The sequence below is a fragment of the Melozone crissalis genome, unplaced genomic scaffold (assembly GCF_028551555.1).
Source record: "Melozone crissalis strain CALT ecotype California unplaced genomic scaffold, PUWL_Pcris_2 ptg000019l_1, whole genome shotgun sequence".
In the NCBI taxonomy this organism is placed as follows: domain Eukaryota; kingdom Metazoa; phylum Chordata; class Aves; order Passeriformes; family Passerellidae; genus Melozone; species Melozone crissalis.
In genome coordinates this window covers 24,354,193-24,378,808 of record NW_026535797.1, presented here as the reverse complement: position 1 = coordinate 24,378,808, position 24,616 = coordinate 24,354,193, and the positions used below count along the sequence as shown (strand labels likewise).

At 39.9% G+C, this 24,616-nt stretch overlaps 1 protein-coding gene across 1 annotated transcript in view; it reads left to right on the top strand.

Moving 5' to 3' along the window:
• Window positions 1-24,616, top strand: part of ZCCHC24 (zinc finger CCHC-type containing 24) — a 100,810-nt gene that overhangs the window by 7,584 nt on the left and 68,610 nt on the right. Inside the window, exon 2 of the mRNA XM_054277271.1 lies at window positions 8,798-8,998. Coding sequence (XP_054133246.1) covers window positions 8,798-8,998 — 201 coding nt within the window. The remainder of the gene's footprint in view (window positions 1-8,797; window positions 8,999-24,616) is intronic.

Genomic DNA, 24,616 nt, shown 5'->3' with positions numbered 1-24,616 from the left:
ATATAGCAAACCATTTGTGATCTGCTAAAAGTAGAATCTAAAATTATAGACAGATTCACTTGAGGAAAGCAGAATAAATGCAGGGTTACAAGTCCTTTCTCCCTGTCCCTCATTGTCTAGCCAGGCCAGCACAGCTGTGGGGAGTTTTGGTGGCTTTTACATTTTAACATATCACAAGCCTAGTCCCTTAATTTCTGTCATATATTTTAGTGTAAGCAACTAGTAACAAACCCAATACTTTGACTAAGAGGAGTTTTAAGGAGCCTCATGTAGACCCTTGTTCTTAGCTCTTTCAACTGCTGCTGATTGGAGAACTGCTGCCTTGTCTTCCAGACCTCTTTCTTAAGAAATACATTTTGTGTTTTGACAAATTTAGTTTGAAGATTAGCAAATGCCCTCATGATCCAGGACTTGAGCTCATATGCAAAGCAGAGATAAATTCCTGCTGTATTAACTGACCACCCACACCTACTCCGTGCATGTAGCAGGATTTGGTGTCTCTTTTCAATGAACACAAGTGCAATACCCTACATAGAAGGATTGTGGGTACCTGGAAATCTGTATTTGCATCTCATCCAGCTAAATGCCAACCAAGCAAACACTTTGGGGCATCAGCTTGGTCTCACAGATTTCTCTTGCTTCTAGGAGTTCCAGGTATTTCAGAGATCTTTGCAGGAGAGTTGCAGCCTGTATTTCTTCACACTAAGGGAGCCTGCTAGGCAACTATTTTGTAAATAGTCATTAGGGCTGTGGATACTTGTGGTTGAAAGGAGAGCAAAGGATCTATTGTACAGTCACTGCACCCTGAAAATAGAGGACTAGCAAGAGTTTTTAAGAGAGTTTGGGCATCAGTGGTCCTTGAAATACAGAGGTGTTTTTCTATAACCATCTTCCTCTAACATACATTGCAACTGAAATTAGTACAATAATAGATTCATTCCTCTAACAGTCACAGCATGGGAAGAAAAAAACCCCTCAAATCTACTTTGAAACCAGATTTCTCAGTTGTTATTTTATAATTTATCTGAAGCAGATTGTGATGTTTTAGGCTTGCTTGCTGAGATCACACTTCAAGCTGTGCTGTATCACAGTTGATTAAGAGGGTAACTTTAAACGTAGATAAAACTATCTAAAAGCTGGAGTCACCAAATGAAATTCCAGCCTGTCACTTAGTAATAGAAATAATTTATTTTCCTCCCTATATTCAATTTAATAAAGGTTTTTGTCTTCCCATGAGTGCAGGAGCTGGGGCCCTGGCCCTGAGAGGGGCCCGCTCTGGGCAGATGATGTATTGTTCCTACCTCTGACAGCGACCTCAGCTTCGCCTCTTCCAAACCTTGGCAGCCGTCGCTGAGCTTTCTGTGCCAAGAAGGCATTACTGGATGTAAATGATATAAACAAAACTGTCTCAGACTTAGAGTTCTGTTTAACCCAAAATGGACATTTCTTAGCAAAACCTTTCATCATGCGAGAGCTGCACAGGAGGTGAATGCTTCCCTAAGTGTGCCTTGAACAGGCACATATCTATTTCCGGGTGTTATTTTTCTTGCATTTGGAGTGTCAAAAGACCTACCAAATGAGAGGAAACTCGACTCTTGTTTTTCAGACTGCAGGTCAGATTGAGACAAGATTTCCTGCAGGAAGCAGAGATGTTAACAGAAAGTGCAGGGATCAAAACATGTCCATCCGTTTCTCCCCTCACTTCATGCTACACAGCCTTCATGGCCTGCTCCTCACCAGAGACCCATCTCGAGCAAAAGGACTTGGTTTTGGGCAGGGGGACAGAGGGGCCTGCCAGGGACCCTCCCCATGGCCTCTCCCCAAAGGTCAGGGAGGTTGGTGGCCAAGGCAGACCCGGCTCAGGCAGGCCAGGGACAGCCTGGGAATCCAGGGCTCCTGGGGGGATGTGTTAAAGCAATTGCAATGTGAATGGTCTCTGGTGTCCCTAATGTAGTGCTCATGTGTTAGAGCTTCTCTTGAACATAAGTGGGCAGTTGTTGGGCATTCAGCAGATGAAAAGGATTGGTGCATGATTTAGAAAGTTCCTTCAAGACTGCACACCTCTGACCAGAGCAAATCTCTGTCCTCTCCCACATCTGCCTCTAAAGGCCTTTTGTGAGGTCCCTGTACATTGTGGAAAATGAGTGTCCTCACTGATATCCACAGCAAACCCATTCCTGAGGCTGAAATAAGGAGGATCACACTACTAGCAGAAAGCCAAAAGGCCTGCCTGAGCTCCAGCAAGCCTGGAGATGGTGATTGAGTAATTCCTGAACTGTCAGCATGACTTTACCACTGTACAGCACAGAGGGAGCAGGATTTTTTTAAGACCTGAGTAACTCATTGAAAGCTTTGGATCCAAGTGTTAAAGAGCAGCAGATCTAAAGCAAGGCGAGGTGGTGGCGTGTGTTGCTCCCCAGCCTTGCAGTGATTGAAGGGACACACCAGTCCTGCTCAGAGGAGGGGGTTGCACCCCTTGCTGTTCTGCAGAGTCTCAGCAATTGCAGCCTGAGAAGCCACCGCCAGCTGAGCTGTCAGATTTGGAATAACTAGATTAGGGAGATCTATATGCTGGATTAAAGATTCATTGCCCCTCAATGACTCTTCACAACCACTGGCAGGTCACTCTGTGTTTGTAGCTGTCCCCTAAGTTACTGTTTCTGCAGAAGGAAAGGCCTAGTGCCATCTATCTGAAAATATTTAGAAGTAGACATTAGTGTTAGCAGTTTAACATAAACATGTATTTGTCTAAAACCCCCTGCAGAAGAAAGATGAATTAAGGTATACTTGGCTAGTCTAACTAACCAGGAATGCATTAAGGCTTCTTGGCTAATCTGCATTTATCTGTGGTTTTATATGAGAACTTGAGTAATTCAGATTTTACTAAAAGTCAGGCCAAAGACGAGATTTTTTTGACAGCTGACTTGAAAGTTGACTTCAGAGGAAAACAGAAACCTGAGTCTTTTTTTTTCTTGCTCCAGGCAAACATTTTCTTTACTGAGTGATGAGCTTGGCTTTCAGTATTCCAATGATAAAATGTTACTGAACAAACTCAAACTGTTTTTTTGTAAAAGTATCCAATTTATCAGATGAGCTAAAGCAGACACAAGCCATACAGGAGCAGTTTTTGAGGTTTTCCAGTTCAGCCTTGGTAATTAAACTTCTCTATTTCTTCTGGCTCAAATTAATACAACTAAATTTATTACAGTATTTTCATTTAATCCCTCTGTTTTCAGAAGGCTTTGAGGTTGGCCATAAACATTGATGATGATCTTAAAGGCCTTTTCCAGTCTAAACAATTCCATGATTCTATTCTGTGATTCTGCATTGGATGTTTTCTTTGGGGACAAAACCAGGGAACTGTTTTAACCACTTATGAAGAGCTGAAGCACAGAGAAGTCAGATTTGAAATGCTCTTCTCCAAACATGGTTGTCTTCTGGTGCAACTGTTGTGCTTTCACACCTACTGCATGGCCCTGTGGATAAAGCTCACATCAGAAACAAGCCTTGGGGCACTAGGAAATAAACCAGCTATAGGCCCTTGGGTTAAGTTTTGTATATTACACATTCAAGCCACTGAATTACTGTTTGGGTAGCTCAGATTTCCCTCTCCTCTAACATGAAAGTAACAACTGAGGGCAATGACTTGTCTATCCCACTGTTTTATCCATGACACAGCACAGGGACCGCTCAGTTCTTATCTTTGTGAAAATCCAAGCTGATAACTTTAGCGCCTTTTGATATTTCGGTGCAGGGCTAATGAGGAGCATGGCTAGTCTGGTTACTGTCATACAGGCTGGAAAATATTTACAATTTACAGGGGATGAAAACCTTGCTTTTTCCATACTGATGACAGGGCAATCCAACTCCCTTTTCCTACAAACTTCAAACAGCCATGGCATCTGTTGATTTAAACTTAACTCTGTCCATTAAGACTGCTTTATTTGTGTTTGCTTTATTAGGTCAGCAGCAAAAATAAGTCATCAAAAATTCTTTGCTCTTTGCTTTTCAATTATAGGTTATTTCATTTTGTGGAAGCATTGATGGCTGGACTAGATTGTAGGACCATTGGAATGCTACAGGACATCATTTCAGTATATGCAACTACTACAAATGTGGAGAGAACCATAAGCACAAATCGCATTGACTTCTAGAGCATCAGACATGCACTGGCCAGATACAGCCCCCAGCACAAGTCATTCTAGCTTTATGGAATGTGGATATCTTCATCTTTATCACTGCCTTAATGGTCCAGCAACCACAAACTCAACTTGGGGCAGAAACTGGTTTTTCCAGAGATACCTCTACTTTTCCAGTCCATGCCTAATAAAAAGATACCATTCCCACATGAACAAGTTGCCATTGCTTATTAATACCAGCTGATCTGGTAGATGCTCAGGCATAAATGTCATACTTGAGAGGCTGTTGTGCTCTCTGTGCTTTCTAGTACCTTTTAAAAACATACCTTTATAGGTAAAGCAGTAGCTATACATACCAAAGGGAAATTTGGAATGTAAGACTTGCCTCTTATTTATCTTTCAACATTTCATTGCATATTCACATTGAAAGTTGTCTTTCTTCTCAACATTATACCATTGCTAAAAAAGAAACTGAAGAAATAAAGCCAGGGTTTCAGGGATTTTTTTTCTACCCCTTGACACATCAATCCTAAAAGATGTTTCTGAAAGGCAGGGACCCAGCCAAGGGAATCAGGAGCATTAGCCAATCATTCATGTAATGAGGAATAACTTAGAGGTGAATTAGCTACTGGAACTCTTGAATCACTCATGTATGTTACCCAACTGGAAATCAGAGTGAGGAAGCCTAAAAGACAATAGCTGCCTTTCACAAAGGACCACACTGCAACCCTACAGGTTATGTGCCCTTTAACTGGAAACACTGAGCAAACAAACAACAAAGGGAAATTCGCTTCCCAACACCACCAACAGATACAGTTTAAAGATCTGCCCAGCAGTGAGGTTGCCTTTGGAAAATACAATACAAGATCTTCAGTTTGGTTCATACTCAATTAAATCAACAAGTTTCATAGGAAGGAAAAAACAAACAAATAGACAAACTTACATTATCAGCTCGAACCTCCCACCAAGGCTGTTTCTAAGTTTTACCACCAGGTTTCCCATCCCCCCAGTATGGCAAGATAAGGAAATCCTGAATTCATTGCAGCTGGGCTGATGAGCCTTGTAATTAGGACATGCAGTGTGGTCTTTCAGGCGCCTTGAGAGCACTAACCCTTTCACTGCCAAAGCCTTTTTGCCTGTTCAAGCTCAAAATGAGACTCTATTTGAGAGGTATTTTTGTCTACCATTTAAAGAAATAGGCTGGCTTTGCTAGTGTTGCATTGTGAACAGAGAGCAAGTCATTGCTTTTGGTGGAATTCATGAGAGGAGCAATCTCCCTGCCACCTCCCAGATGAGTACTAATACACTTGAGACCAGAGTGAGTCAGAATGCATTTGTTTCTTCATCTCTGTTTTCTGTCTGAGGCCATCAACACTTTCCCTGGCACTCTAATCACCCCCTGGACATCTCCTTTTGGTGTGAAGCTAATTCAAAGTTTTTATTCAAAACCCATCTTAAAAATCCTCTTTGCAGCAGTGCAAATACTTAGTAAGGGCTGAATTGCCTGTTCTGCTCAATTGAGTGCCCCAGAAAGAAAAAAAAAAACCAAACCAAAACTGTTTTATGTATCTCAGCAATATTCGTTCACCCTTTGTCTTTTACAATGACAAAATGGAGTCAATCACCATTTCATCACATTTGTTACAAGCCCTAAGCTTTCACTATGTGATTCCAGGGGCCGGGATGAACTTTCCCATTACCACCCTTATTATATAACTTGGCTTTTGGGAATGGTTTATTTCCTCATCTCTTTCTGAAGAACTAGAGATTTCCAGAGCTAGAAACAGGATGTAGCGCCATTTGTGCTGGTGCTCTTTATAGCAACTTTCAAGTGTCAGATTGATGTGTTTTTCACATTGACTTGGAGTCAAACAGATTTAAGGCCATTTTCCAGGTCAGATTGGCAGGAACTGCTGAATCCTTTGCCTGACTATACCCAGAGGGATGGGCTGCATCTTGGGACCATCTGGGCATTTTCCAAAGGAATGCATTGTTCTTTAAAGTACCAGTGTCATCAGCAATGTCCATCTTCTCCTTTACTGTCATGTTCTGGGATGTTATATTTGTTTCTTCCTTTTTACCACTGGGCCTCAGGATGATTGTAGGGAAGTGTGTCATGGTGCTGTGTGTGCACTGAATGTTTTGCTGTGTCCAGCTGTGGCATGCATTGCACAAGTGCCCTGCCAGCTGAACCAGGTGGCCACTTTTAGAGCAGTGTGCCACTCTTTGGCCACAGAACCCTTGGTGGCTGCTAGGGGTAGGATTTAGTGTCAGTGCAGCCCATGGTCTGATGGGATCCCAGCCTCTGGCACAGCTTCTGGCTGCCACAGTTGAAATAAAAGTTTGTGAAGGTTTGCTGCCAAGGTGCCAAACTGCACCTTGTTTTCAATATTGACCTGAAACTTGCCAGGAAGGGTTGGTGGAGGAGTGAGTTACAAAATACCCAGCTGTGGTTCCAAATTGCTCCCTTTCAATGAGGGCAACAGCTCAGTGTAAAGGATGTGTAGGAAAGAAAACAGTCATCACTGCATGCCATATGTCCAATTCAAAGCCCACTGTAGACAGCTGACAGATATGTTTTGGTTTGTTACTGAGTTGGCCCTGGGGGGGAAAAACAACAACCTCCTGATGGGCAGGAGTTATTCTGCATCCCCAGAAGATATTCCAGATTTCAGCAATAGGTAAAGAATTTGTGACTTCATACGTTCTGTGTTCATACTTTCACCCTTCTATAAAGTCAGATAGTAAGGAATTTGCAAAGCTACTAATGGGTGTAATGCAGGTGAAGTACTTTAAGAACCTCTTGGCAAGAGGATCTCTTAAAAAGAAGGATTTTATATTTTTCCAAGAGTATATAAGAGAAAGTGGCTCCTAGGGAGACAAGAACTTCTTGAAGACCCTTAATTAATACTATTTTGGCATTCACAGCACTTCCCCTTCCTTTTCAAAATCTGATGCCAAGAATTTCTCATTCCAATAGCATCCAATAAATCCTAGAACTAAATTCCAGTGACCATTGGAGGTCTCTTTGGTTGCTTGATGGCTAAACCAGCTAAAAGCTTTTTATTCATTTTTGAAATACCTTTTCCTTTTAAAATCTGTAGCTTTAACCACTGAAACAAAGTGGCTGATTCTCCTCTCAGCCACATCATCTTGCACAGCACAGAACTATGCTACACAGGATGTTTTAGCCCCAGGGCAAATGTGAAGTCCCAGGTGAGATCAGATTCCACTCTGGGACCTCTTGAACTGATCCTGCTGCTGTGCACCAGCTTCAGCTTGGCAAGAGGAGTCAGTGGAGGTCAGCATGTTGTGTTTGACTACAGTGCAAGTGGGTGAAGCAGATTACTAGGCTGAATTCTTCTGTACACCATCTGTGGAGAGATGGAATTCAGGGATAGCTGGGGCTCACCCAGGTATTTGTGCCTAGAGCTTTAATATTTTTTTTTTGTATGCAGCTGTCACCCAGAAAACACTCACTGTGCAGGCACCCTGAATGTTTGAGATCTCTGAAATTAATTTAATTTCAAGTTCAGATTAATTTCACAAACTCTAAATCAATTTCAGTGCATGTCTTCAAAATATATATAACATGTATAAACACATGAAAACACCTATAAAGACCCCATCGAAATATTAGAATTCAGTAAAATTACAGCAGAGAAGTCACAGATTGGACCTCTTCTTACCTTCTTTCCCATAAGCCAGCAGTAATTCTCTGATGGCAGGAGAATTACATGAGCTTAGCATTGCAGACCTAGGGTGGAAACACCATGTGAAATGTGTCCCATCATGTGAGGATGGAAAGGACACTCAACAGTTGGTCCTATTTCTACAGTCATTCATTATGTTAATTTTTAAAAGAGTTTTAATTTTCCTTTTTAACTCCACTAGGGTTTCTTTTGGACCTTCAGTGGTTAAAGTGAATTAATCCTTCTTATCTCCATTAGGGAGAATACCTATTTAGGTGTTGATGGGTTTCCTGCTGCTCTAAAACCACTGAATAGCAAATTAGGAGCTACTGATTTGGATTTGCAGATTGAGAGAGTGAAGATCCTATTGAGGTGAAGTACAAAACCCAGGTATTTACTGTTTATCAGGAAATGTTTAAATCACAGCAGGTTCCCCCTTAGAAAATCCAAACCAGATGTAGCTCTCAATGCTTCTTGTTATTATTTGAACATGGGACTCTGTGTTGACTGTCTGATTAACTGGATTGGAAATTGGAAGTTACTTTGCATTTTTCTTGGTGTTCTTTCCTTTCTCTGACTTCAGTATTCTTTGCCAAAGTAGTTTTGGACACAAAAGGGTTCTGTTTTGTGAATTGTTCTTTCAGCTTTTTGCCTGCATAATCTAACTGTACTATGAATGCATTATGGCCAAACACAAGAAAGCAATCATTGCTTAATGGAAAGGTTGCACTAAGAGAACCATGGCAAGCTCAAAGTTTCCTGAGCAATGCAATGGTGACCAGCTCCATTGCACTGCCATTGTGAAGCCTGTATATTGCTTCCCTCAAATGTGTAGCCATGTTCCTAAGAAAAAAATAATCACTTTGTTTTTCCTGCTATTTTTATCCATCCCCTATTCAAATCTCCCCCAGAACAACCCTTAATACAGTACTGTGTTGCATGTGACTTATTTGTTTTCTTTTGCAGGCTCTGAGCAGCAGTCTCTACAAGAGTGCATCCCCTTATGGCTCCCTTAACAACATTGTGGATGGGTTAAGCTCCCTCACTGAGCATTTCTCTGACCTATCCCTTTCTTCAGAAGCCAGAAAACCCAGCAAGAGGCCACCTCCTAACTACCTGTGCCACCTCTGCTTTAACAAGGGACACTACATCAAAGACTGCCCCCAGGTAAGTAATATATAATATTCTGAAAAATATGCATCAAGATTTTCTTTAGTCCTTGATTTAGCAACACAGAAATTTGACTGAAATACTTCAGAGTGAGTAACACTGAAGAAGTATCTTGACAAAGTGCCAAGCTAGCCATGTGTTCCTTTAATCTATTCTTTATCACTATGCTGATAGACAAAGTACACTATTTCATTTGCCTTGTAAGTATTACAGAAGACATTAATGTAGGCACACAGCTGAGCAGATTCTGGTAACTTTAAAAATGGCTACTCTGTAATTTTCTATCGGGCAGCACTCTGTGTTATCAGTTTGGCAATGGCACTTAATACAACAAGTTACATATGCTGAAGGAGAAGAAATTGTTACATTCAGAGAGAACTTTGAATCAGTGTTGCACTAACACAGGCTCCAGGTATTTTGGGTGCAAAGTCTTTTTTGTCCTACAGTAGAGGTTTGCTGTACTTTGCAAAATGTGATGGTCTTTGACTCCTAGAACTTTTCTGTAGTGGCAAAGCTGGCAATATTTATTTCCTTCAAAAAGAGGTATAAACCAGTGTGCGCTAAAAGCACTTGCCAATCTACAATTTTTTTTTTCCCCTGAGGCTCCCAAGCGCAGTGAACCAGGTCTCTTAATTTTCTGGTTTCAGCTGGATGCAGTTGTGTTGCTGGCTTAAACTTACACAATTTCAACAACATCCTATGTAAAGTCCCAAGGAAATTAAAATGCTGCCAATACTCTGAAAACACAGATGTGGACATTACCAGCATCCACTTCATTATGACTTTAACCTCCTAGCCTCTTATTGTGTGACTTCCAGCAGAATTAATCTGCATAAAAATTAACTACAGTTAGTTTGCTATTGAGGATGTCAGACATTTATAAACCAAATACAGGCAGAAAAACATCTGCCAGCAGAGGAAGGAGAGCATGAAATCAAGACTAACGTCAGATGAGCTTTGAGTGTATTCCTCTTGCTGTTATGCATAGACTAACTTTATCACTTTCACTGTATATCTTTCATTAATTCTAATGAAAGCTATGGAATTAAAGTATGTTTGCAGTCTTGGGTGTGGCAATTGAAAATATTTTTACTTCTTATTTTGATCTAGGTTGAGTAAGAATTTTCTTTAGCAAAAAACGATGACATTTTCTTTGCTTCTAGGAGATTGAAAGTACTCTGGTTTCTTTACTTAAATGTTTAATCTACTTAATTTAGCATGTTACAGAAGAATGTAAAGATAGAACCATGTAATAGCATACGTTACTTAACAAGAGGATTGAAACTCCAACTACTAAATATGTGGCAGATTGAGAAACTGCTGGACTAGGGGTGGATGGTTGTGCTTTGCCATGCTCTGTGAGAAAACAAATGAATGCTGCAGGTCTCTTGCCAATCAGTATTGCAAGCTGCAGCTCACACAGACCAAGTGAATGTGTCAGTGTTGGAGCAGTAATGCATTATTTATTTCATGAGTATTTTTAGGGTTTGAGGCACCAGGGATTAAACATGTTAGTGAAAATTGAAGACATGCACACAGAAATCCAGGAGATACGAACAATTTAGGATTGTGTAGTAACACTAATTCTCTTAAATTGCACGTCCTGTATATATATTTTTTCAGACTTAATTTGTCAAGTCTTCAATTTCTCTGTGAACCAGGAAGTGGAAAGACTTCCTACTGGCATACTCTGTGACTATCCTGAGAGTTTGGGAGGAATGAGTAAAGGAGCCCAGGACAGGGAAACATCTGCTCGCTCACCACATGCAGTCTATGGTTACAGGCAGCCATATCATATAGCCCCTCTTGAAAACTGATCAGGTTTTACTTGGGAAGCATTTCAGTATTTTGCCTTTGCTACTGCTGGTGTGGGAAGCTGCTCCAGAACCTCAGTCCTCTCCTAACTAGAAATCTTCCAATTTCTAGGGTGAGTGTAACTCATGGCCACTTTATAGTCATTTGTTCTCCTGCCAACATTGTCCTCCACTGAAATAGCTCTTATCCCTCCCTGGTGTTTATCTCAGGATGTATTAATAGACTGCAATCATATCCTCTCTCAGCATTCAATCACATCCTCTCTCAGCTTTCGTTCTGTAGGACTAACCTAGCCAGGTTTTCTCAGTTTCTTCACACAAAGGATACAGAGCCTCTATTCCGCTGGCCTTCTCAAGCCTGGCTTTTTGTGCTTTTCATCTCCTTGCTCATGCATGGCCACACGTACCTGTGGCATCCCCGAGCAGAGTGTTCAGTGCCTCCTGCTCTGTGTGCACAGTTCTGTTTGTGCTAGTTAAGGGACAGGAGATATGAAATCGATTCTCTTTAACTGGAGATTTCTTCTACCACAGGCAAGTGCTTTCTGGTTTAATCAGCCAGTGCTTTCTTGAGGAAGAGCAGAGTTAAGCATTCACAGAAACATACACACTTTCCTTATGTTATCTGAGATGAGGACAGTTCTAGAGAGGATGACCCTGTGTACACAAGTCATGTTCAAAACATTGAAAACATTGTGCACAAAATGGGAGCAGCAATGGCAGGATCAGGCTTTTTTCATAAAGTCGCCATTTGTTATCACTGCTTTTAACAATAACTGATTTCTTAATTTGAACATTATATACACTGCTTAATATCTTAGGTTTGATGCTTAGTTTTGCTAGTGCTGTCAAAAATAAGTTGTTTAGCAAATCCTACCACAAAAAGGGCTGTAGCTATGTGTTTTTAAAGTCCTTAAACCTGGATAAAGAAAAGAGATAAACCAATCTGATCTGGACAAAATGTATATCAGTAAATCATACAGTATTTTTTCTTTTGTTTTTATGAAACTGCCTAATAAGAAACACATTTTGAAATGGGGTGTTCTATGAAGTTTTTTCTGCATAGCAAAGAAATTGTGTAACAGTTTTAGGACTTAATATCCTCTCTTAATTCTGCCTGTTATCACCACTGAAAATATATGTTGTTTTTCTGTTGTTGTAAAAGTTGATGACAATGCATGTATCAGTTCAGATTGATATCTTAAGTGATGATCATATTCCAGGAGGTTAAATAATTATAAACAAAAACTGCCAGCTTTAGTTTTTAAGTACCTCTTGTATCTCCAATTTGTCTAATATTGTGTCCACAACTATCTGTTTCAAAATTGAAATGGGATTTAGCAGACTTCTATTATTTTACCGTGTAGTTTGTGTCATACATGGTGATAGAAAGTGTTCTTTTCTGTTTAGGAAACTACCAGAAATAAGAACAATGTTATGATTGCAATTCATCATTTCCAATTTGCCTACATTTTCAAAAAGCTGTTTGTTGCAATAATTATGTCCATAAAAAACCCAACACTAATCTTTAGTATCATCTTTATAGCATATCTGCATTTCTTCTAAAACTAATTTGTGAGTTTCAGTGGCTTACACAGTAACATCTTACTCATACCTCTCTGATGTTCTTGCACATACAGAATTCTCATTGACTTGAATGAAGTGAAAAAAGTGTAGAAAATAAAGGTTAAAAGCAGTGTTCTTAATATAGCCCTGCTCTTAAATTATCGTTGACAGTGCCATAAAAAATAAACAAGATCTTTCTCTTTAAATAGCAAGGAAGGTAAGGAATGAGAGGACTTTTCCTATCTGGTTCACAAGTTGATTGCATTATATATATATATAGGTGTGTATCTATATATATGTGTGTGTATATATATATATATATATATCTGTATATGTATGTATATAGATCTGTCAAAATTTTGTACACTTATTTGTGTACCTAAAGATATTGTACCTATGCCTCATGACCATAGGGGCTTTTTTCCCCTACCAGGAAAAGAAAAACCAATGAGTTCTGGACCAGTAATATTAAAGATATATGATTCTATGTGACCTTTTTTTATATAGCAGGTGTAGAGATTATTAGAAGATCTTGTAAAAAAAGTTACATTGTCTTTTTTCACCCATTATCACGATATCTTTATTTTTAAATCCTGTAAAGTATAAACAGTGAGTTCCTTTGTACCAAGTATGACCTAGAAAAAATGAATCTTGCTCCTTTTAATTGTTAAGAATGTTATTGACATAAATTCTCTTCCATGATGTCATCAACCTAAACTCAGACCTATCATAGAGGTTTAATTTGCAAAAAGTATAGAATAATGGGGTATGGTGTCTATGTCTAGATACAATCTATGTAGACATTTGTAAATAAAGCACTTAGTTCACATTCTAAGATGTTGCTGAGTGAAGGAACCTTTGTCATTTTTCAGAAATCTACTTAGGAAAGTAAACACACAAATCCTGGACCTCATTTTATGCTTATGTCATTCCAGCTGTTAATTTAATAAGGAGCAACAGAAGCCCAAGTTCAGAGGTCCAGCAAAGCATCTCTGTATTCAGAATTTTCAAACTGCTCTACCTGGTGTCTCTGCCCTAACTGTATTCAAATACTGTGCCAGTGCCAAGCTCATTGAAAAGGCTTTCTGACAATTCCTGTGAATTTCTGCACAGGCAAGGAGCCCTTACCTCATGGTGATGTGGTGGGGAAAGTAAATAGGCAAATATTACTGTTCTGTAGTCAAACTCCCATGCACTGGCACTATTTATCCCAGTTTCTGGGAGACGGAGGAATGTTTCACAGTGTGTTTCCCAATTTTACATTGTAGTTACAGAGGAAAATGCCATGTGCATGCTCCCAGGAGTACAGACATACATGCAATGGGAAGCTCAGTCTCTTTCTGCACTGCATGTTTAAACCTGTGGCTGAAATGCGTGGCATGGTCCATGCTAATGGGGCCAACAGTGGGAGTCTTTCCACTGCCAACAGGGATCTTTGAAGCAGATGCTGTAAAACTGAAGTGCCTTGAGAGCACAAATTCAAGTCAATAGGAGCAGTAGGTAATTGCTGTGGCTGCTTGAGTTTGCAGAGATTTGCTTTTGTGGTTTCAGGCAGGATGTGGAAGAAATCAGTGTCAAGCTGAGTTCAGTCCTTTCTTCTCAGCCCCTAGCTTGGGCTGCCAGATCACACTGCCCTGAAGCTGTCCCTCCCTGTGCTCACACACACTGCAGCTCTGGCAGCTCTTTGGCTGCACGACTGGAGCAACTCTCATGCCTCAAACATTCATCTGGTTTCACCTGTGCCTTATTGTTGTGCAAGGATCTCAGAGGTGCAGAACATTTAAGGAATTCCCAGCTGAGATTTCTCCAGGTACCAAAGGCTGACTAAGATGGCACTGAGGAACAAACTAGCATCTCTACAAAGTTGGAAAAAATGTAACTGTCTGGTTTTAGATCCAAAATCTTTTTTTTTTTTTTTTTTTTTTTTTAAGGCAAAACAAACACAAACTTCTTGGAATTTATCTTCCCTTTAAAGTAAAGGTGAGATTTCAGAGAGCTCTGGAATTAAAGGAGATCACAGACCTTAGAAAACCCTAACATTCCCTCTGAAAATGTTTTTGACAGTTGCTACATTTTGTAGTAGGTTTTTAGATATTGTGAGACAGCATGCAAATAAATGTGTCATTTCTCTATTGAACTGAGTGAGATATCATTATTATTACTTAGTTATAGGATGAGGGATTAATTTCCCCATTCTTGGAGGAATCTGACACCCTGTATGGGCTCAATTTTTCAGGTTTCACCATAGTTTGTGATCAAAGTATACTTGGTGGCATTTAATCTGGTGCTGTACAGGCCTCTCCTATTGATGCTCCTATTCTGTCCCCCTAGGGAGTTACTAAAGTATCCCTGACACAAATAAATCAGTATTTGAATCACCAGAATGAGTATTCTTCTTTCAGAGGTAAAGATGAAAATATAGGACACATAAGAAAAGAAAACAACAATTTCACATCTGGTAAGTTAGTGGTGTTAGTGAGGTCAGTGCTGAACAGAACCTGTAAGCCTGTGTTACAAGGAGGGAAAAGGTGTTAAATCTCTGCTATATGTAATTGCTTTCAAACCATATATGGCACTCCAGAAAAAAAGTCTGTATGTCTAGGCCCTTCATTCTCTAGCTTTGAAATACATTGAGGTATGCACATTTCTCACCTACACATGGTTCTAGAAGGAATTGTAGCTTTTAGTGTTCATTCTGCAAATACTTATGCACATACTAAAATTCCACATTACAGGATACTGGATAAATGACAGACTCTGAAGAGTCCTCTTTGTGCACAACATGCTAATTTCATTTATTCCTATTTTTTCATTGAGAACCTGCATTAAACTATTGTAGATAATTTGGACTTGGCTTAGATTTTTAATTTTTTTTTTTGTCACATGGAGCCACTTTGACAACTCCATGATATTAAATGTACTACAAAATTTATTGCAGGCTGTTATTTTTTTTCTCATATGCTTGAACCTAGCTGTGCCAAGTTTTCTCAGCATTTCTGAGATAAGCTGAATATATTTTTTCAGATAATTTCTACTTTTATTATGAGGACTTGCAGAAATCTTGTAACCAAACTATAGTGGGCTATAAATTGGCCACATCCATCTTACCTCTGAAAATTTAAGCTATTTAAGTGTCTGAAAGATCAAAAAATACCCATTGTACTCTTTTGGAAATTCTCAATAAGCTGTGTATGTCATGGATTCAAACCATTTATCAGAGGCAAATAACTCACACAGCTGTACATGAGTAGAGGAGATCCAAATAGTCTTGTTTTGAGAACATGTTCCTAAAATTCTTGTTTCAAAGCTGTATCTAGAGTACATGGCATTTATGTCCAGTTTTTTGATAAACTGTGTGCTTGAAAAGAAGATACTGAACCCTAACATAGCAAAGCAAGAAGAGTTGATAGTGAAAAAGAAAACAGAAAACACCTAGTAAACTCTGTCTGTGCCCCTTTCCTGTCTAGCACACTGCTTGACATTACATTCCCAAAAGTCTGCAAGTCCAGCCAAACCCAAGCTCCTCCTTCAGGCCCATGACTAAGCTGTTATTACTGTGCTTCAGTCTTTATATACTAACACAGGTTCAAATGGGCTTTTTCATCCCTGTGGGATGCCTGCAGTGCAGACAGAGGTGATAAAGGCAAATACCCTAAGAGAGCAATGCTTGCTTGAGCACAGCTTGCAACGGGCTGGTTGGATCACCCACCACAGAATGGGATTGCATTTCATCAAGGTTTTCCAACTACTTTTTATTCACCTTTGAATCTCATTTGCATATTCACTTTCTAGATAATTTCAAGCCAACTAGCAACTAGCAACAAGGTAGATATCAGGAAAAAGATACTGTTTAAATGCAAAACCATAAGGATATCCAGCATTTAAACTGAACAAGGTTTTGGCACTGATAAAGCCTCCTCTGGCTCCAGGTTGGGCACAGAAATTCAGGGTGAAGCAGAGAGGAGAAAAATCAGTTTGAGGTCTCTGAAACATGACTTGTGTTGAAAGGCTGAACAACTAGTGTTGTTTGTTCACACAAAAAGTAATATTAAAAATTTGCAAGTATGTGGAAAGCCTCACATGAAGGGCACAGTTTGTTTCCCACAGCCACAGCTAATGAGTCCAGTAGTGGCCTTCAGATAAGCTGCTCTGACTGCAAGGCCTTGAAGTAAACTGCTCTTGATCATTGGAGGACTGTCAGAACAGTGTAGGTGAACATAAACCAAGATTTGCACTGGTGATCCTGCCCAGGGACAAGTGAGGAGAACATCCCAAAGCACCTCCCAGCCTTGTGTTTCTGCTGTTACATATCTGCATGCTAATATTACAATTCACTGTCTTAAACATGCATAATTTATATTTAAAATCCATGCACAATAAACTGGGTCCAAATCCTGTGCAAGTCACTGGAACTCATAAACTCATTTGAAGGAGACTGAACATAGCTCTTACACTGGTCTAAATATGAACTCTGTTTACTAACAATTTAGTATTTGCTTGGTTTGCAGTAAAACTCCTGATAAACCATAATTAGGTGATTAGCTTTGAAATTAGTACTGAGAGCATTCCTTCTGAGGAGGAAAGTAAGATCTGGTTTCCAGCCCTCCACCAGCTGATTTATAGATAAGGTAAAGAGAGAGCTACCAGGTCAAACCACACTTGTTTATCAATTCCTCATTTGCACTGATAAGAAGTGAATAATGGAAAATTAAGTGAGCTATTTTTTCTCACTTCATAAAAGTATTTTGGTTTAGTGTGAAATATAGGTTGTGGAATTTCCATTCATGCTTGGAAGTGTTTGAGATCTGACTGGACAAAGTTGCAGTAAACCTGACCTGAACTCACTGTTGGTCCTTCTTTGAGCAGGAGGTTGGAATTGGTGACTTCTCAATGTCCCCATCAAATTTAATCATAGGGTTATTTATGAAAATTACCTATATGTTTTCATGCTCTGCAATAAAAGATCACTGTTCTTCAAGATCTGTCTCCCAGCACTAATATCTACCATAATCCTTCCTCATAATGCTTTTAAATAAAAGCATAAAAGTAGAAGCAAACAGGCATTTATTACAACATCAAATACATTAAAAAGCCCCTCTAAACTTACCACCTGTCCAAATGTCCCTGCATAAACACTTTCTGTAAAAAGGTAGCTTCATTTCATCTATATTTAAAACAGGAATCAAATAACCTTTTTTTCCAAATGAATTTTCTCCAGGAAAATGTGCTTCAAGTTGTTCAGCTGAAAAAGCAAAAGTTGAAGCAAACACCTGAAGTGGAAGCTTTTCACTTTGCAATGGCTTGAAATTGTTTTGCAAGAATTTGTTTAGAAATGTTTCAAAAGCCTAATTTACCCAAAATGAAAAATTATGTCTTAGTGTTTCTGGTTTGAAATTCCAAAAATTTTCACATCTGCCAAATGTATAAATATTTCCCTTTCCCAGTTTTAACAGAACCTTGTTTCCCTGTTTCTCAAAAATGAAAATGTGTTTTCTGATAAACTACATGCCCAATTAGAGAAGGCCTTCAAGCTCTGAGCAGAGGCGGGGATGGCGTCCTGGAAATGGGAAACTCTCTGGCTCTTGAGGAGAAAGTGACTGTCAGGGGTGTCAACTGCTGTGTGTCCCTCCCTTTTCCTTTGAAGTTCCTGTCCAGAGGAGGAAGCTGGCAAACAGCAAAGGCAGTGAACCAGAGCAAATGGTGAAGGAGATGAGCAGTTTCTGCTGGCCGCAGCCAAGGGTGCAGCTCAGCCCCTCCTCGCTTTCCTGCTGTCCCAGGACAGTCAGTAGATTGTGAGGGCACAAATCCAGCCCAGGGGCCCCTCTCATTTTCCTGCTGTCAGCATGTCCCACACAGTCCTGCCTGGCCCTCCCATTGTATCACTTCCCCCAAGAAATCCCTTAAGATACTAAATGGAAGTTAATCCCTATTCCATTTCCCTGCTATAGCACAAATACTGGTGGTATTCTACTGTATCTGGCTTATATCAATAAATGTAGAAGGAGCCTTACATATTTGGTTATGTCTCCTTTCATAGCTATAAAAAGGTCTAGTATGAGATATGAGCAGAGTTTCTCAGGTAAATATTGTCACCTGTGCCTGGTAGGATTGTAGATATCCTTCACACTGCCTGAGAGAGAGAGAGAGAAGCGGGAGAGAAGGCAGCACTGCATGGATCAGGAACAGGACTCTGCTGTGCTGATACAGGGAATGGCAGCTTCATAGACATGAGGCTTGGGGTAAACTTAGTGTAGACTTCATTCCTTAACATTTTATATTTTATACTGTAACCTATCAGTCATGTTTCTGATGGAACATTGTTATTTAAAGAGGCATTTCTCAGGTTTGTAGAAGCTTTTTTTTAAGACCAAAAAAAAAAGAGGAAAAAGGTTTGAAGATATTTTTTCCAAATGTCCTTCATGTGGCAGGAAAGCTAAAATGTTTGTATAGTAATTGGAGAAAACAATGACTAAGCCTTTTATTTCAGAGCCTGGTCAGTGCCAAATTATTAGCTAAAGCAATAAAGCCTATGTACAGGCACTTAAACTGAAACATTTGGGGATTTTAGCAGCAACAGCAGACATTTTGGAAATGACAATCTTGATAACTAGTTTATCCTTAGATTTCTGACTGATTTTCCACAACAAACTTGCTACTCTGTTTCTAACTCATTCTCTGTGTAGAAATGTGCATAAGAGTACAGCAGCACTTCTGAGATCTTCTCTATTATTGAACCCTGTAAATAATTTTTTTTTTCATTCTGGAGAGAAATAACACATTTCAACTAGTTTTCAACCCACTCTCAAGCTATAATCTTGGAAATGAGTTCAGAGTAACCCTGAACATTTCCCAGGCTCAAAGGTTTCACATAGAAAATACTGGTTTCAAGTCAATTTCTAATTCTAAACCACATTGCAGGTGTGCAACTACAGTTAAAACTGCAACAGCCCAGGCAAATGAACACTTGCACCTGAACCAGGCTGCCCACACCACCTGCAGCCAGGAACACCCAGCCCAGGTGCACACCCAGCCCCACAAACACTGCCCTGGCAGTCTCACAGTGTGAGGAAAGGAGACCCTCAGAGGGCTTCATGACAGCAGAGACAGCTTCTGACAGGATTTTATATAGAAGCCATGTTTCTCTTATTCCTGATTGCACAGTTGAAAAAATTAGAAGAGCAAAAAGTGGGGAAGAGAAAGGCTTCTTCCAAACAAATGGCAAACAACAAGGCTTTCCTAGAAGATCAAAGAGGAGTAATCATTTAAGTAGAAAGGTGGCTTTGATTTAAATAGCTTTAAAAAACCAAAATGTAATACTAGTCATTCCAGACCTGCATTTTGTATTTCCTCTTTTTTCTGTTTCTTCTATGGCAAGTTGGAACTCTGCTACTTAAAACAGACTTCTGTAACCTCTAGCTAAGGAGAGTCAATAGATTAGAATATAAAGACAAACCTCACTGCTGTCTTCCTGAGTTTTCTCAAAATTCATGAAAAAAATCCTCCTGTTATGTCAGCTGTCTCAAGGCCAGATTATCTGTACACTTTATATGAGGACAAACCAGCACCAAAGTGGTTGCAGTGGCTTTTGTGTTGCACTTGCCACTGGTCAAAGTGTTTGCACAAAACATGAGGAGGAGGAAAATCAAATCAAGTCCATGAATTGTCCAGCTCCTTGAAAAGAATTTCTTGTATAAATAAAGGCCTCATTCCTATCCTAAGGTGTGTGATGGCAAGTAGATATTTACCAGCATATCTCCTGCCACAAGCATGTTTATTTCTCAGGAAAGTTGGTATCCATATCTCCTGAGGCAGCATAGAGTGCTGTTTCACATATGAAACTAACCATACTGTGGTTTTGCAGCATGCTAGTCATTTCTGCACTAGTGACTCAAAATTTCTATCAATTTTTAGCTCATTTAAGTACACTGTTGTATCCTATGTGATGTCACGTAGTCCTCAAATGTGTAGGTGAAGCCCTCAAGAGGGGATGGAGATCTGTCTCAATGCCATATGAAGCTTTCTTGCGGTGACTTACAGGGGAGTGTTAGAGCCTGACTTCCATGTTTTTCTGCAGCTTTTTTTTTCTTTCAGCTTTTCTCCAGTATCTACAATCACACTGCCCTCTCAGCTTTTTACCATTTTGTAATTTTGCTAGATTCCTTATCCTAGACTCATCTGATCATCTAAAACATGACCAAAATCTTCTTGTCAATCGCCCTTTCTCTGTGTGACCTAGACACAAATGATGCTTAGACTCTGCTCATTTTCTTAGAGCCCATGGAAGACAGGGCTGTCTGACTAGATAGTGTGGCACTCGAGATCTGGGTGCCAGATGTCGTGCACTGGGAGGGAGAAGAAGGATAAAGCAGGTTGTAAAGGTGGATATTTTATGCCAGCAACTATCAGCCTTAGCAAATATGATGAGCTCTTTCAGTCATCCAGAAGTTGTTGGCATAGCACCATGCACAGCACTGACAGAGTTACTGCTTCTATGGCTATTTCTGCTGTTCTGCAGTGAAAGCTATGCTTATTAATAACTGTCTGACTTCTCAGCCACTGCTAACACTCCTGTTAAACTTTAAAAATAGTGGTCTCTCTTGCTGCTGTTGTTTACAGAAGTCTCCTAAACAGCAAGTCTTAACTGTAATTTTATGGTTGGTTTGTGATAAATTATTTCCTTTCATACTCTATTGAATTTCTTAAAATAGAAGATAGGAGACACTACAAAACTACAAAGTAGTGGTATTAACGGGAAATTACTGGAAAGGTTTGGTTGAGGTCTTGTTACATAGTGATATATATAAGTAAATAACACAATGTTCTCCTCTGTAGGTGCTTGAGGTAGAACAAATCCAATATTAGTGGGTGCAGCTAATATGGCTGTGGTGCTTGTGCTGAGCTCACAATGTGACTCACATGTTGTGTTTGTTTGCAAAGTTGGAGAAAAGAAGGGACTTTTTTTTCAACATTAACGTAATTTTAACTCTCATCTGCTTTCTTCTGAGCTCCCATTCCTGATTCAGCACGCATGAGTCTGCTAATGAAATCCAGATGTCAGACGAAAAAACAATAAGCTCTCCCACCCTTCTGGTGGATCAGGTTTCTCAGAGAATGGAAAAAAAATGAATCAGGAAAGATTCCTAGAATGTCTGAAACTTTAGATTTCAGTGTGTGTTCAGAGAGCAGAGGGCAGCAGGGGGATGGATGGTTTGAAGGTAAAATTGATAGCAAGTTAAGATTCTTGGTGCAAACATGAGAAGAAATTGAGTGATTATGTTATCAGTTAGTCTGAGCCCTAAGCAGATCTAGTATATCCCAAAGTCAGTGCTACTACTGAAGAACTACTGAATAATGAAATAATTCATTAATAATAAATAATTAAAAGTGGTGTCTTCTGTACTTCCAGTAACAGTAGGATGCATCAAGGTTTGTTTTGACTCTCAGAGGCATTTATCCCTAGGCACATGTGAGGCATAGCAAGCTTTCCTCATTTCAGCTACATTTGACTTAAGCCAAGTCACAAAGTGCTGCTTTGCTGCAGGAAGTTTCCTCTGTGACTGAAAGCAGAGTGGTTGACAGCAGTGGCCTCCTCTCAGTGGCCTCACCTCTCCCAGATCTCTCTGACCGTGGTGCTTGCAGACCTGGGCACATTCTGCCTCTGCTGCCGGCCAATGGCCAGGCTGCTTCTGATGCAAAAGTCCTGAAACCCTACTTGTTGGGATGTAAATCTGTAGATTTAGGATTTCTAAATGCCACAGCTTCACATCTTTCAGTATTGCACTTTTTTCCTTGGAACACTATGATTAAACCTGTACTGATAGAGACAAATCTTGCAGCTGTCCAGTGGAACAGGTACTCAGGGATGCTGCTCAGTTGTAGTTCAGTGTCTGCATAAGCTCCAGAGCTCTCTGCTGTCAGACTGAGCAGAGCTGTTGAAATTTGTGCCTCCTACAAAGGGAGCTGCTCTGTAACTACAGGCCCTTCAAAACACACATTCACTACTATGGATTTGGCCCAGGTTATCAAGCTGTTCATTATTCATGAGCTGCTCTTATCTGAACTGTGGTCACAGTGGTCATAACTTGTGATGATGGATGGTTAAGAGCTGGGTCCAGTGTGCAGACTTTGCATTAGAGCCTGTGTTGTTTAACCAGTTCCTCTGGTAGTTGTACACAGGGATTCAACAGGATGACTGTGCACAGAAACCACAGTGGGAAACAGAGTCTCTGCTCCTGAGGGGGGCAGGCCAAATGATCCCTTCATGAGGGATACAAACCACCTCAGTGCAACCCCTTGGACCCTGCCATTCTTTTACACAAGGAAGAGCAGTATCTTATGAAAGCATCACTCTTCATAAACATTTCTTATCACATCTTTTCTTTCTGCCTCATAGTCATCTCTGTTACAAGCCCCCGATACATTTGATGTCTGATAAGGGCCAAAAGCAGAAGCTATAGAGATAAGAGCCAGGGAAGTGAGAGAAGTGAGAAGACAGCTGTTGCCTGAAGACTACCAGCTGTTGAAAAACAATCAGAGGGAACTATAGAGCATCACCCTAAGGTAAATTAAATAAAGACTTCAGCTCTGATCTCTGTTTGTGCAAAAAACCTTCTTGTTTCAGTAGGAACAGAAGATAGACAGAAGCAACTTTGGATGGTCAGCCTTCAGAAATAGGCTGTTGTCTCACTCCAGCAGAATTATTGGAGCACATACAAAGGATCTGACCCTACTGACCCCACGTTCTGCATCATGTCATACCTTCTCTTTATCTCACCTCCATTCTTGACATTCTTTCCCAATCAATTAGTCTCCTTATCCAGCTGGTAAAGGTAAATCCCTCATTTATTTCCCAGAGTATCTAAGATCAATATTTTGACCCATTCAGACTTCTTTCCAAGGTGCCTTCCATGGGTGTGAGAGAATTAAGGCTGAAGAATGGATATTTAGCACACCAAAACAGATGGGGAATGGAAAGCACAGCTCTCATATTCCTTGTATACAGTTCCCAGAAACACAAGCCTTATCTAGCTTTTCCAAACTCAACCTTTTTCCATAATTTTCTCTTTTAATCTCCAGTGTCTCTCATGTCATTCATCACTGCCATTTTATTAATCACTCTAGAAAAGACACTGTTTATCTGCTTAGCACATCTTGCAAGTTAAGATACAGTGGTTTCTTCTCTGGATATTTTCACATAGCTTGGGTGGTTGTGTTACAGCAAGGAACACAGCCAAAGTGCAGTGAGCATAACTAGTTAAATGTATAGATTCAGATCTGTAAAAAAGCAATTTAAAGTTCTTGAAAAAGGCCAGATTACATTTTAGTAGGACTCCATGTCAGACTTAGCTAGCAGTTGAATAACCAGCAGTTATTCATTCCCTCCTTGTGAGGTTGATTTATTCCATACTGATTCTTAAAAAAAAAAAATCCTGATTCCTGCTTACTTAAGGTAGAGATAAATAACTGAATTTGGACACAGTAGAAAGTACCATACTGTACATGTCCATAAGACAGATCATCTGTCAGCTGATTTTTCTTTTAAGCCCTCCCTGACTCCTTGATTTACTGCTGGAGAAAATTATGTGGACTGATCAGATAAACATCCAACAGAATACAGAACTGGAAGAACTGGTGTTCCACCACATATAAGCTGAGCCTTTTCTGCTCATGTAGCGTCACTTCATCCAGGTAGAACTAAACATCTAGCCTATAGAACAAAATACTCTATTTCCATTTCATTTATGATCAATTTGTGGGAAAGGAGTCTGGTTTTAGTTGGATCTGAGCAGTCTGGTACAGTTTTAACCTGCAGTTGGGTTACCAGTATTCTGATATTCCATTTTTTTTGCTTAATTATGGCTGGTTAATAAATTCCTATAATACTGGTCTTTACAACAAAACCAGCATTTTTTGTTTTCCAGAAGCATGGGACCAGGAAGTATGTTTGCTCAAATTTTTGTCAAAAGTGAAGACAGCTGAAAACAATCCACTAAATATCCACTAATATCCGTAGATATTTAAAGAAGAAATTGTCATCCACTCAGTCCATTTCAAAATCTAGTCTAATGTACTTTTGCATTCGTATATAAATCAAGAAATGAGGTGCTCAGCACATCCATATTAAACTTCTAAAGCTGAAAACCCCCTGGTGTTTGCAAGCCTCCCCACACTTTTCATACTAAATACCACTTTTATTCTCCCTGTTACTCTTCAAAACACAGGTGCTTTACAGGAGACC